Genomic DNA, 15,134 nt, shown 5'->3' on the forward strand with positions numbered 1-15,134 from the left:
ACTGGTCTGAGCATCACAGGTTAATTCGATGGCCCCAGGGGCATTTGGAAATAAGTAGTTTCATTCCACACTGTTTAAAGACCACCTTTCCCCCTCCCTCAATCTGCAGAATAGGGATACTTCCGTATGCCAGAAGTTGATGGGGAGAAAGATAATGTTGGTTAAAGCCTGGTCTTCTAGCGACACGAGGCCCCAGCACAGCATGTGTAAGTGCAGGAGCAGGAGCTCAGAGAACTTCCCCGCTGTGCCATCAGGATACCTCTCCAGGGAGGCTGGGCGGGTGGCTTTAACATTTTAAACGTGAATATAATGAAAATGTACTTTAACTTTCTGAATTCAAACAAATATGCACCCTGCCGTTTAAGAAAAATAAAAATCTTGTCTTTCCAGCTCCTTGCGAGTCTCAAAGCCATGAGCTATGAGGAGCCAGGTTTCCGCTTCTTTATGGCTCCTAAACCTTAGAGTCCTTTCTTCCAAATAAATAAGATTGTCCTTATTTGTAACCTCTGCAGAAATGAATGGAAGAGCTGTCTATACCCTTCATTCCCAGTCCTTTGATGTCTAGCCAGGAAAATAAGACCATCACTATCAGTCGCTCTATTAAAAGGACGTAAAAGCCCGTGAACCAAGAAGCTCAGGGTCTGGTTTTCTTAGGAAATGCCATTCTCTGGAGATAGAATTGGTTCCGTGTTTGAACGGTGCTCATATTCCTGTCCCTAAGGGAGCGTGGTGGTCACAACCAAAGGGCCGTATTGGGCAGCCTTGCTTTCTGCCTGTGTTGACCAGGCTGTTCCATGCTGTTCCTCAGGCTCCCAGATTCAGCACCTGACCCAGGTGGGGCTTGCGAGCAGGATCGGAGCTCAGCCGGTGGAGGTCCCACCAAGCAGAGGCGGCCAGTGCGGGGGACCAGGCTGGCCTTCGTACGGGGAGGACGAGGTGGGCCGGAGAGAGGCCGTGAGTATCTGGCATTCGGGTCACCACTGAGAATTCAGACACAATCACGTAACTCAGCTGCTTCTGCATTGGGGATCCCTTTTAAAAACCTACATGAGTAGAAGTGTTAACCTCCCTCACTTTTTCCCCTTGAGTGTATTTTTGCTTGCAGTGTTTAGATGGTGGATTCCCTCTGACCCAGAGTCGGGGAGTATTGGCATTGAGTTTGTGGAAAGTATATAATTTTTCTTGAGGCAGATTTTAGGCTTGGAGTCATGATTTTTTAAAAAATAACCTTTTAGAAATGATAAAAAGCAATGTTCACCGCTGAAAATCTGGACAGAAGACCTAAGTAGCAGTTTTTTAAAAATGTTTTTTCAGTTTTTTATTGTGGTGAAATACACATAGTTTACCATCTTAACCACTTTAAGTGTACAGTTCATTGGTTTTCAAGACATTCCTACTGGTATGCAGCCATCACCACATCCATCTCCAAAGCCTTTTTCATCTTGTAAAACGGAAGCGCTATCCTCATTAAGCACGAACTTCCCATTTGCCCCTCTCCCCAGCTGTAGGCAATCACCATTCTACTTTCTGTCTCTGTGATTTTGACTTTTTTAAAAAATGTGTTTTTATTGATTTTTAGGAAGAGAAAGGGAGAGGGAGGGAGAAAGAGAAACATCGATGTCCACTGTGGACTAAGCCTGGAACCCAGGCACGTGCCCTGACCAAGAATTGAACCTTTCGGTGCATGGGGCGATACCCAACCACCCGAGCCACTCTGGCCAGGGCATGATTTTGACTTTTAAGTTAGTGACTTTGAACCTGTAGGTGACTGAACTCTGGACTTGGTCTTTGGTGTGCTCACTATATAAATTTTCTTGACCTTATGTACCTCCTTGCTCACTGCTTGGCTTTATTGTGGGTTTAGTAACGTCATTCCCATGATGCTCACCAGGAGTGTATGCTTTTGCCATAACCAAGCCTTTCTAGGCACAGGGTGCATTTTGGAGGTTTCTCATCACTCTGGTCGCTCCTTTATAGCACAGGCTCAGTACAGACACAGGTGATTTCTACTTACAAATGCTTTCCTTTGCTTTTTCTCTCAAGCAGTTTCTATCCATGGGGGATAAATGTATGAATTTGAAAATACAAATCAAAATAATACTTTCTGTTTATCCTCATCACATGCCACAGCTTTCATTGCATTCATGTGTCTTTAGCAAATACACTAACTTCCTTTAATGATGGGATGCTTTTAATGAAATGAAATTGATGGTAGAATATAATTTTCCCTAAAAGATACATTGTTATAAATCTCAGGTATTTGTTTTATATTTGCTGACATCTTTTTTTTTTTTTTTTGCCTTCATTGTGGCAACTTGATTTCATTAGGTGTTGGGTTTGCCAATCCAGTGGCCCCTTAGAGTGCCTTCCTGTCACTGTGTGGGAAAGTGCAATGCAGGAACAGTCTAGCCCAGTGTTCGGCAAACTCATTAGTCAACAGAGCCAAATATCAACAGTACAACGATTGAAATTTCTTTTGAGAGCCAAATTTTTTAAACTTAAACTATATAGGTAGGTACATTGTTATTAACTTAATTAGGGTACTCCTAAGGCTTAGGAAGAGTCACACTTAAGAGGCCAAAGAGCCGCCTGTGGCTCTCAAGCCGCAGTTTGCCAACCATGGGTCTAGGGCTTGCATGCCATGTTCACCGACGAATAGCTTACTCTTAGCTTAGGTGAGACTATGGATTTAGAACTCGTGTTATGCAAAGAGAGATTTTTCACTGAAAAAAATGTGAAAAAGAAATCACTGAAATGTATAATAATTCTTGTCAAATGAATACCCCATTATACAGGGTGGGGCAAAAGTAGGTTTACAGTTGTCAGTACATGAAACAGAGTTTATTCTTGTGTTACTGTTTTTTAATTATTATGTTGTTTTCTATACGAGCAACTGTAAATCTACTTTTGCCCCACCCTGTATTATGGGAATATAAGCGAAACTCTTAAGTTTCAATGCGGATAACTTTTTAAAGAAAAGACTCTACAGAGTGCGCCACAGGCACACAGACAGATACAACGGAAGGTGATTTTGTGATGTTTAAGACGTGGTCCCTGGGCTCCAGGCCCAGGACAAAGGCACTTGTTCTTTTTGTTAGTCCCTCTGCCAGTCCCTGCTTATCTCTTCCAACTCTCAGGTGCCCTCCTCTGACCTTTCCCCTCCATGGGGTGCTCCAGCCTCCCTTCCTTCCCAGCCCCCTGGGTCCCTTCCTCTGCTCCCAGCGGCCACTCGCCTCCACACACACAGGCACAGAGACTTGGCTGACCGGTTTATCCTTTCTACCAGTAAGCATTATGAGGCACCTGTTAAGTTCAAGTTCAAAGGCTTCTTGATTGCACTGCTCTCCCCTGAACAGTTTTGCCACAGTTATTACTCTCCATCCCAGCCCAGGGTGTCCTGTGGGAGGGCTGAGCTGTTGGCTGGGGGATGGGAGGAGGACGTCCTGGGAGCCTGCCCACCGCCAGTTTGAATTTGATTTTCCCTCCTGTTCCCACGTGGGAAGTACAGCACCATCTGCTGTGTTTTTCAGACACACATGCTCGGACATCAGGAGTATTCTTCACCGCTGTTCCAGGTGCCAAGGACTTCGGGCAGGGAGCCCTCCGCTCCTCCCGGGAGCGCCCCGCACAGGGGGCTGCCAGGCGCCGGGCTGGCCTATGCCACCAGCTCCACGGAGGACCTCCAGCCCGGCCACTCCTCCACGTCGCTCATCAAGGCCATCCGTGAGGAGCTGCTGCGGCTCTCCCAGAAACAGACGGCCGTGCACAACTTCCACAGCTGATGGGCCTCGCCTTGCGTTTGCCAAGTATCCGCTTCCCGTGGAAGCAAGACTCAGAGGAAACCGGCTTAAGGGACATCGGGAAGAGACCAGCGCCTCCAGGGCTGGGGGCCGCGGGAGGGAGCAGGTTGCCATCTGAGAAGATGCCAGATGCCACACGTCGCGTGACGGCTCGCGAGGCTTTTACCAAGTTGGCAATGTTGTGACCATTTGGGTCCAGTCGAGATTTCTGGACTTTGGGCCAAAAGCCAGCAGCACTTCACGAAAGACAGACCACAAACCTAAGCTAACGGAGTTTCTTAGTCCCCTTTTTCAAGGCAAAAGATAGAAATGTATAGAATGTATAGGGCCAAAAGGAGTCCGGCATTTCCGTGCGGAGACGTGTTGGAGGCTGGTTTGTACGGTGAACCTGCTGCTTTGTTTTCTGAGAAAAGAGATTTGAAGACATTTTATTAACAGCTTACTTCCCTCTTTTTCTCCTTAGGAACTTGTTTTACTAGTAATATTAACAACAAGGGTACTAAGACTGTTCGGGGACTTAAAAAGCTACTAGTGAGAAACCAAATGATAGACGTAGAGCCTGATGATGCCACACGAAGCCATCCTCTGCATTTCCCCTTCTACTTCTGGTGCTGCCGCTCCAAGCGCCCCCTCTTTATGTCTGTGAAACGCAGCTTGGGCTTTTCCAATGGAAGGATGTGTGAAGGCTTCATTTTGTTCTAGAAAGGAAAAAACAAAAACAAAACAACACTCCCAAAAGGGGGGGGAAGCTAAATATTTATTTGGTTATTCCAAACACATATCAGAGTTTAGGTTTACATTCTTCATTGTATTTGCTGGTTTTTAATTGGGCACGTGGCACTCGGAGAGCATCCCACTTCAGCACATGTCCCCTTCGAGGCCAGTCCTACGGAACCAGGCTCTCAGAGGTCCTAACCGATCCTGGCGCTTTGCTGATGAATTGCTCACAAATTTTGTTTGAATGAGAAACGGCCCGTAAGCAAAAATGATGTTTAAGCATCCCTGGGGCCACCAAATAGCGATGCGTGAGTACATTCCTAGTGATCACATTCTCTGTGTGTTCAAGATCTAGAAATGAAGCTGAGTTCCCGCCGACCTCTGAATCGGGAAATGTGAAGAAGAGCTTTGGGAACAAGGGAAGGGAGGGGGCTGCTCCTAACGTCTGATTTCATGAGCGTGACCCTGCTGAGTGATGCTGAAGGCGTCTGTGTGCTGTGGGCCCAATAGAGGGTGGGTGTCATCTCCCTTGAGGTTTCCCCTGGAAGTCACCATTCCCTCCCCCCCTCTGACCCCCCATAATTAATGTGAGGACTGGAATAACAAGGGCTGTTTCGTTTTCTGGTACCTGAGTGAAGCTCAGGAGAAAAACAGGTAACACATGGCTACTATGAGTTCTTTTTTGTTAGATTAGCTAATACTTTAACCAACAGATGAACAGGCAGAATTGAGGGCCCTAACCAAAACCCGTGTCACACCTTGCGAGCCCTGAGCCCGCTCACGTAGGTTTCCGCAGTGTAATCGCTGCTCCAGAGCCACGTCTCAGCGCTGCGTTAGGCCTGCCCTCAGCCGCACGGTGTGGAGCAGCCACGTTTATCTGTGTGCTCCTCCAAGAGCGGGGAGAGTAAGTCTCTCAAGGATGTTAAGGAAAGGGACTCCTTTCCAGGCAGCCCTCACAAGCTCCAGGAACGTGGGAGAGAAGGCCTCCTTCTGGTTTTGATTTCTGACCCTTGGTCCTGGGTTAATACTCAGAGTGGAGGGATCTCTGTGTGTGTCACTGAGAAATACCAGGTTTCCTGAATACGTTATTATGAATGTCAGACATCCCAGCAGAATTGTATTACGGACACATTACAGTGAAGTCCAGTCGTGTGGCAGCGAGTGGACCAAATGCAGGTCCCTTATCTCCCCTCTGCCCGGTGTGGTCGGCACTAAAAATGGTTACCTCCCTTAGACATTGAAGAAATGGGTCCCTGTTTTAAAGGGGGCTGCAATGGCCCCCTGAGCTGTGATGCCTTTCAAACTAGCATACAAGGATTCAGCGTGTATTGTTCTTCTTAGAACTAATACACTTTTAAACCAATGTCAAGACCAAAGAGGACATAGAATACCTGGGAGGGGGGGGAATAGGGGGGCGTGTGGAGTGGAGTGGTGTGGCATAGTGTGGCGTGGTGTGAACATGCCGGTGAGATCACCAGCCCTCTGGTGTTGGTTGTGAAGCACGCCCAGGTTGCCCTTGTTTTCTCTAAACAGCTGCCACAGAAGTTTTACCAAGCCCCAGACTCAGGACCGACTAGCTGTCGTGGGAGCACCACACACAGGTGGGTCTGCAGTCACTCAGACAATGTGATCTGCTAAAAAGGAAGGTCCTCATGTCCATCCTGTGCGCTTTGGAGTTCATTTATTCGAAGCATTCTAAAACGAAAAGTTATTCTAAAATGTATGTCTCTCCTTTTCTCCTATTTTCAAAGTTCTAGCGGTAATAAAACGAACTGTAAATTTGAGCCAATATTTTAGCGAATACTGTTTGGAGAAATGATCATTGAATTCTCTGTGTCAGGTCCCTTTTCTGAGCCTCATTCTCCCCATCAGCCAAACAAGGACAGACCTCCCTTGCCCACCTCCTAGAATTTCTCATTGTGAGCATCAGATGTGATCATGTGTGCAAGCGTCCCTTGAGAAGGAAGCACAGAGCACTGTGAAATGTAAAATGTTATCTGTATGATGATGCTGGGATGGATGATCGGATGTGCTGTGACCTACCAGTGAGTGAGCTCACATGGAGGTGCCCAGAGCACAACTAAAGGCCTCGTGCGACTCTCTCCCTCTCTCTTGTTTTGCTTTAATTCACTTCCTTCTCCATTAACTTTTAAACACATTTACTACACATTTTTCATGCTCCTGATTTCCTGTGGAACATGAACCCTGCCTTCTGAGGTTTTAGAATCTAAGCCGAATAACACAGGTTTAAAAGATGGACGATACACATAAAAAACAAGGTTTAGACATCAGTAACGTTTGTTGAGGGTGCACGAGTACTCAGCAGGAGAAGAAATGGAAGTTGCATATTTGGAAACAGGATCTTGGGGAGAAGTCAACTTGAGCAGCTACCCAGGGAAGTGGTGAGGTGGCATGGGGAAGCCGAGAGTGGGCCTGGGGAACGATGGGGAAAAGTGGGTGAAGCTGTCATTGAAAATGAACTTGATCTGCTACAATACAGGGACGAAATTCCTAACCTCACTGTTAGGGAGTTTTGTAAGAGGAGGAAGTGGTGGTGTGAGTACGTGCTTGGAGTAATACAATGAGAAAGTGGTCAGGCCTGGGAAGAAGGTCTCCTGAGGAAGAGATCCATTCTGGAGAGGAGGGGAGCACGCCGGTGTCTGCCGAAGGACCCAAGGTCAAGCATGGAAGTAGTGGTAAGAGTTCCACCAACTGCTCCACTGCTGGGCGCAGATCTCAATGGCCAGCCGTTGGGCCACATTCAATCCTTTGTGAAGTGTGGTGGGTTATAAATACATCCATTTGACTTCTTGACAGCCACCTACATGTTTTTCTCCAAATGTTATTTAATTTCAGAGTATTTTTTATTTTGGTGGCATGTGGCTTTTGAGCAGCAGGTTAAGTGGGTTTTTTGCCAACCAGACTTTTCAGGGCAAGAGGCCTGTAGTGCAAAGCACAGGCGAAGGTCTGCCTGAAGGCTTTGGGCGGAACCAGGTACTTCTGTGTGTTATGAGCCTCCGTTTACCTGTGGACAGGGTCAGCACTGACTGCATTGCACAGCCTCTTAGTGCTCCAGTGACCAAACCAGTCACTCGGACACTGATGGGCATTTGCAGTAACTCACCAGTTAATCATTAAATAAACTTCTTTGTCCCCTTCATACAAGATTCTTAGACGTGAATGAGTTTGTTGGTTGGAAGGAAAGCTGGTTAAGGTTCTGGGCAGGGGGATGGGGGCCTCCAGTCTTAACTACCACACCAACTTTAGCTCTAGTTGAGTTTTAGCCATTTCATTTCTACCTCCAGAGCAAGTCTCCAAAGCCAGCCTCCACAGCCTGCTAGTCCACATTTATCCCAGATAGGAGCACAAGAAAGGCCACTTCTATACCTGCCAACAGACCATTGATCACGAAACCCATTTCTATGGGATGGTAACTTGAACTTCATTTTTACATTTAATCCCACACATTAACAGATATTCTTGTAACAGGTGAGAGGGGTTTCTATGAGCAGCTGCTATAACACACTCATAAAATTTAATAGGCTGACACTTAATACGTAGTGAACGAGGACTGTGTACATTTCAGGTGTCTTTTGATACTTTTTGGAGGTGATTTTCAGTGTTTAAATGAGGACTCCTTTATATGAAAAAAGACTTGAAAGCCGAGACCTCACGGTACGATGCTAATTCCGTGCTCATGTGTGTAATGGTACACTTGAGAGTTTATCTTCAGAACATGCAGCAGCATTGCCATTTAGGAAAAGAACATTTACATGCCCTTGGAAACATGAAACAAAGTTAGGAACCCGGCGAGCAAGTGAGAAGGAATGCATGTCTGAACCTGAGGAACTCTGGTGCGCATTAGTTTCCCACAGGGTAGGTAACTATGCAGGTGGCTTGCTTTTCCTTCTCCCGGGTTTTTCTGCTCTGGGGCCACTTCGAAAAGAAAGGGTGAAGAGACAGGTAAAGATGTAAGCAATCTGGGTCTTGTGGTCCATGATTCTGTGGGACCATTCTCGAGAACTTGGAGCATCGTGCCCACCAGATTTCATGCCTTCATAACTTGACTCTTAAGTGTGCAAGTCAGGAATAGTACAGGGCCAGGTTCAAGACAGACCCCCTGTACTTGCCTACAGCTGTGGGGAAGGAAGGGGGTGCTGGAGGGACAGAAGCTCCACCAGTGAACTCGGTTGCTCTAAGCACAGAGGGCTCATTTCAGAAAAGGGGAGTAGACTCAGCTTTGCTTTCCTCCAGAGCATCATGGGGAGCATGGAGCTATGGCTGGCCTTCCCCTTCCAGGAAAGGTCGCTTCGTAGAGCTGCCCTGGGACGCCCCCTGGTCTTCTCCTCCTTCGGCAAGGTCCGTATTCTGACTCTTCCTGCACTCTCATTCCGAGATCATGAGTGTTAATGTACGAAAATACACAGAGTAAGTGGAGGCCACCCGTGGCATCAGTCCTGCAACTTGAACTTGACAATCATGGTTTGCTGGCACTTAAATTTTGGCCATAGGTGTATGATTTTAGTAATCGAATCCTCCCTCTATTTGTCAGTTACGTTTCTACCCTTCAATTAGCTGCACTGTTTTTCTAATGTGCTGTAGAGTTTTTGAAATAATTTATGCAAGTGTTTGGTTTCCATGTTTACAATTTATACGGCTTTCCTAGCATTTTACATGGAACTGTCAATAAATGCTATGAATTGGTGTCAAGTGATATTTTCTGTTTATTTCCTTTGCAGCGTGATAGTTTTCTCATTTGTACCGTGTGAAGGTTGAATGAGAGGCTTTTTATGGTTCTCTGATTTTTGTGTCTCTGGCGGGAACCCCGAGGACTTTCATTTTCCGAGCAATTAAGTTGAAAGTCGTCAATTCAGTGTGTGGAATTTGCAGAATTGTTTTCACTCATGTTGGCTGGTGCTACCCCCTCCATCACCCACTAATCAAATCGATGCTTCCACTTAGAGCAGATTCATTTTGGAATTCAAAGCTTAGGACGCTCCAGTCTAGAAAGATAAATGAGAGGAGCGAAGTCGGTACCATCTGGAAAGGCAGTAGCATAAACCTGGAGCTGTTGATGAGAGCCAAGAAGATAAGAGCCCATCCAGACGGACAGAAGCAAAGGATCTGAAACTCAGTGGAAACTCACGAAGTGAAACGTGGACACCTGGGTAGGACCCTGAAACAACCACCAGAAAGGTAATCATTGGGAAATGGTGAAATCCAAATAAAGTCCATGATGCAGTTAACGGTTCTGCAAAGGTTAATTTATTGCTTTTGTTAACTTTGTTGTGGCTGCCAGGACTTTAATATTAGGGGAAGCTATGTAAAAGGCATACAGAAACACTGCGTTATTTTTGCAGCTTTTCTCTAAATCTAAAATTATTTAAAAATTGGGAAACAGATTAATCTGGAACAGATAAAGCCCATATGCCCTCCCCATACCCAACCCCTTGCAGAGGCTAATATGAACCTGCCCTGGCATCCATAACCTAGAACCTCCCGTACTTCTCAGGGCAGCCAGCTCCCACTGGCGGTGAAACCACAGTTAACAGTTTTAAGTATTGGCAGAAAGTAAACCTTCATGAAGGAGACTTCAGGGCCAAGGATCAACCAAAAGGAGAATTTGAACCTAATAATTAGAGAAAACAGACCACTATGAAAGAGACCTTAAAATATGTTTCAAGTGTTTGGGAGATAAAGAAAGCAAGCAAGAAAGAAAAAACTAGTAAACAGCGGAAGAATAGGCTATTATGGAAATTTAAGCACATTTGACAAAACCAAATATCAGTCATTGAAGGGAAAATAAAGGAATTTTAAAAATAACATATGCACACACGATGATCAGATACTCTGGTATTTTAGGCATAGCTGAAGACAGGTAATCATGACCGTCTTAATGCATCTTTATATTATGTTTCAATAAATACAGCTTTAGCTTGAAAACAAGAAACAGCAGAGTGTAGACTAACTGGTACACCTCGGTCCCCTGAGAGATCTCCCATGTCTCAAATGTAAATAGGCTTAACATGGTGGAGGAACAAGATGTTACTAGAAGTAGCTGTGGCTGAGAAGAAAGGTCAGGCGGGTCCCACGCCCAGAGCCTCAATAGAGTTGACATGAATATGAGTTTAAACCATAATTGGCCTCATTGGAGAGCCCTCTTTCACCTCTTCATCGTCGACCTGCCAAGCACAGCTTAAGGTAAGTAAACAATAATAAATAGGAAGATAAATCATTTTTGCTCCAGTGCTAGAATTAGATAATTAAATTAATGAAATGTTTTGCTTGTTGTTGGACCACGCACAATTTAACAGCTTTCACCTACATTTTCCTTGTTACACCCTTCTGGGAGTTAATAGGGGTGTGTGTGTTTGCCTTCTCTGGTGTTGAGGACTTGAAAAATTATGGCCCCAAGTCTAGGCTTTCCACATTTGTGTAGTTAAACTGCTATTTGTCGTACCTGTGCCAAAGGATAGCATTACAGAAGCCTAAAACAACTTCTCTGGAAAACTCATTGTAAGGTTGTTTTGGAGTGTCTGGGTCATGGGTGGTTGCACACGCATTAGCGTAAGTACTTAGATCTTGATTCTATTATGTGATGATATACCGCAAATAAGTGGTTTCTCTCAGCATTTTATTTCAAATTTTAAAATCCTGAGATTGTTCTCAAGGAAATATTAGTACAAAGAATTTTTTTTTTAATGGCTTAAAGTCCTAGCCGGTTTGGCTCAGCGGATAGAGCATTGGCCTGCAGACAGAAGGTCCCAGGTTTGATTGTGCTCAAGGGCATGTACCTTGGTTGCAGGCTCCTCCCCGGCTTAGGCCTTGGTTGGGGTGTGTGCAGGAGGCAACCAATTGATGTATCCCTCTCACATCGTTATTTCTCTCTGTCTTTCCCTCTCTCTTCCACTCTCTCTAAAAATCAGTGGGAAAATATCCTCGGGTGAGGATTAAAAAAATGATTATATTTTTAAAAAAGAATGGCTTAAATACTAAAATGGGGTTGCCGTGTTTCAGTACAAGTGGATGTTAAGTCGTTCTGCACTGTGGCTGCCTTTGATGAACAGCCAGGATTTTTTGGCAGAGCTCAGAATTCCCCTCAGATCCTCCTAAAACGCCAAGTGAGAGACGAGGGTAATCACTCCTGCACTTGGGAGTCCAAGAGCCAGAATGTGTGTAGGCCCCTGTTTTATAGTTCCTTGGTACTGTTCTGTTTGGACGCCTTGTGAGACAAATTTAAAAAAAAATAAAATGTAGCCAAATTTAAGTCAAAACATCATATATTACTATATGTAGCCGATGAATCCTAACCTTTTTTGCTCTGCTTTCCTGGTCAAAATGAAGATTAGCAAAAACAAAAGGACATAAAAACCACTATAATTCCATCATCAGAGATACTGCAATCAAACTTTTAGTAGGTTTTGGTCTTTTGAAAAAAAATATCTATTTTTTTTTATTTCAGGCATGTACCTCGGTTGCAGGCTCCTCTCCTTCTAGAAGTCAATAAAAATATTTTAAAAACAATTTCAAGTGAATATGCTACTATTTCTTTAGATTTACAAGCTCAGGGATTTTTTAAGTAGGAAGCAGAACATTAATTCACAGTAAATTGTCTAATTTTGTTCTTGTTTAAAGATGAACTCTGCTTCATTTTCCATGCCTTGTAAGATACATTCAGATTGAGGTCAGTACATAATTCAGGCTAATAATGTCTGTAATTTAGGGTAACATGATGACTGAGTAACACAGTGGTATTGATTCTTTTAAATTTGTATGCTTTCTGGGCCAGAATGTGGTCTTTCTTGGTGACTATTTCATGTGAGCATGAGAAGAATGTGTAATCTGCTATTGTTGGATATGGTAATCTATAAATGTCAATTAGATCAGGTTGATTGATGGTACTGTTTAATTCAGCCCTGTCCTCACTGATTTTCTGCTAGCCGGGTCTGTCAGTGACTGATGGAGGGGTGTTGAAGTCTCAAACTGCAATAGTAGATTCATCTGTTTCTTTTTGCAGGTTCTATCTTTGCCTCACTATTTTGTGGCTTTGTTGTTAAGAGTATACACATTGAGGGTTGTTAGGTCTTCTTGGGAATCTGGCCCCTGTATCATTTTGTGATGCTTCGCTTTATCTCTGCTATATTTCCTTGCTCTGAAGTCTGCTCTAAAATTCATACAGCTACTTCACCTTTCTATTGATTAACGTTAGTATGGTATATTTTTTAGCATCCCTTCACCTTACGTCTTTCTTTGCCTTTATATTTCAAGTGGGTTTCTTGTGGACAATATATAGTTGGGTCTTGCTTTTTTTTTTTTTTTGTCCATTTCATAGTCTCTTTTAATTGGTGCGTTTAGACCATTCACATTTAAAGTGATTATTGATATGGTTGGATTAGTGTCTGGCATCTTTGTTACTATTTTCACTCATGGACCTTTTCTTTGTTTCTGTTTTTTGTTTGTTTGTTTGTACATTTTGTCTTCCACTCTTTTTCTGCCTTCTCTGCTTTTGTGAGCATTTTATATACTTCCATTTCCTCTCTTCTCTTACGGTGCCGAGCCAGCTCAGCCAAGGGTTCCAAAAGCCTGAGTGAGGGCGCTGAAGGGTGAAGAAATGACAGAGAGAATAAGCTGGGTCTAGGTCAGCCGTGGGCAAACTATGGCCCGCGGGCTGGATCCGACCTGTTTGAAATGAATAAAACTAAAAAAAAAAAAAAACCGTACCCTTTTGTGTAATGATGTTTCAGCCCATTACTTCCCAGATAAGATCTAGGGAGCATCATAAGGCCAAGCCTAATTATGCTAAGAGGACTGTGCCCTCTAAGCTGGGGGTTGTTTGCCGCTTTGCCAACAGGTCAGTCCGAGGCTTAACCCTATAGCCACGCCCTACATCTTACTATATCAATTTTACTTCAGTTTTTATTTTTTAAGCATTTGCCCTGGAGTTTGCAATAGACATGTATGACTAAGCCAAATCCACTTGCAAACAACACTGTGCTGCTTCACAGGCAGTACAGATCCTTAAAGCTGCAAGCTCTTTATATGTTAGACTGAATCCTGGAGGATATCGTGGTTTTTAATTCACAATTAAACACACATACACGTGTGCCACTCAGACATACACAGCCCCCCATAGTGTTGCCCAAGGTTACTGTGCATCTGACTTAAACAGCCCTCAAATTCCTGCCGGACATTTTCCTATCTATGTATTTTATTTTACTTCCTTGAGAGTAAAATACACTTATATACACTTTTCTATCCTCTCTTTCTTCACTAGCATTGTCATAAATATTTTCTCATGCTGTTAAAAACTCATTTTTATCATGATTTTATGTCTATATTTACATTTTTTCTAAATTCTTGTGAAATGTATTGTTTATCTTATAGCTCCCCTGTATTTGAGTTTAATCTCTTTACTAAAAATATTTTTCCTTTAGCAATTTGATTATATTTCTCTTAATATGATTGACACTACCAGTTTCTTTAACATTTCTACAAAGGAATGGTTGATTCCTTCACCGTTCCTGTCTGAATATGAAGTGTGTGATTAGTTCTGGAGGTGAAAGTTGGAGATTTCTCACTGTATCCTTACATGGTGGGAGGGACTGTATTTTTTCTGTATAATTTAACCATTACTCTAATGTTAAACATTTAGTTGTGCCCTAACCGGTTTGGCTCAGCGGATAGAGCGTCGGCCTACAGACTGAAGGGTCCTGGGTTCGATTCCGGTCAAGGGCATGTACCTTGGTTGCGGGCACATCCCCAGTAGGGAGTGTGCAGGAGGCAGCTGATCAATGTTTCTCTCTCATCAATGTTTCTGACTCTCTATCCCTCTCCCTTCTTCTCTGTAAAAAATCAATAAAACATATTTAAAAAAACAAAATCAAAAACATTTAGTTGTTTCTAATGTTTTGCTATGATAAATAATGGTGTCTAAATATCTTTGTGTATAAATTATCTGATTTTCAGATTATTTCCTTAGAATATTTTCTAGAGTTGAAGTTATTGAGGTAAATGATCTGAATAGATTTAAAGGGTCTTATTTCATATTATCAATTACTTTTCAGAAATTTGGGCCAACTTATATCTCCAGTTTTCATCCTTAGAATACATTTTATTGTCATTGTACCCTCACCAGCACTGAATAATGGAAATATATATACATATATATTTTATAATTTTACAAAAAAGTTTGCATATAATTTTCATAATTATCATTTTACACCTATATAACATCCCATAGCAATATTATCTTACCTTTACCATGCCTTTTGATACTTAGGGTTCTTTTCCCAATTATGTTATATTATCTAGAATAGCAAAGTATTGTAAACAACTATTCTTTTTACAGACTATTTCCTAGATTATTTTTCTTTGAGTTATTTTTCTATTAGACAAATTGTCAGCAATAGGTCATAAGATGGGGATATTTTCTGTATATATGGACTTTAAGGGGCTCTCTCATAGAGTGGTGAACATCATTTACTGGAAGTTACCAAACAAGGACAGGTCATCTCTCTGTGAGGTATGGTTGAGTGAGTGAGTGAGTGAGTGAGTGTGAGTGTGTGTGTGTGTGTGTGTGTGTGTGTGTGAGAGAGAGAGAGAGAGAGAGAGAGAGAG

At 43.3% G+C, this 15,134-nt stretch overlaps 1 protein-coding gene across 1 annotated transcript in view; it reads left to right on the forward strand.

The window, feature by feature from the left end:
- The window catches only part of KIAA1549 (KIAA1549 ortholog), a gene marked incomplete at its 5' end in the record, with an annotated part of 130,572 nt that extends 121,351 nt beyond the window's left edge, over positions 1 to 9,221 (forward strand). The window contains 2 exons of the mRNA XM_015572666.1: positions 809 to 954; positions 3,531 to 9,221. Coding sequence (XP_015428152.1) covers positions 809 to 954; positions 3,531 to 3,782 — 398 coding nt within the window. The remainder of the gene's footprint in view (positions 1 to 808; positions 955 to 3,530) is intronic.
- Positions 9,222 to 15,134: the final 5,913 nt, after the last annotated feature.

The sequence above is a fragment of the Myotis davidii genome, unplaced genomic scaffold, assembly GCF_000327345.1.
Source record: "Myotis davidii unplaced genomic scaffold, ASM32734v1 scaffold329, whole genome shotgun sequence".
Classification (NCBI taxonomy): domain Eukaryota; kingdom Metazoa; phylum Chordata; class Mammalia; order Chiroptera; family Vespertilionidae; genus Myotis; species Myotis davidii.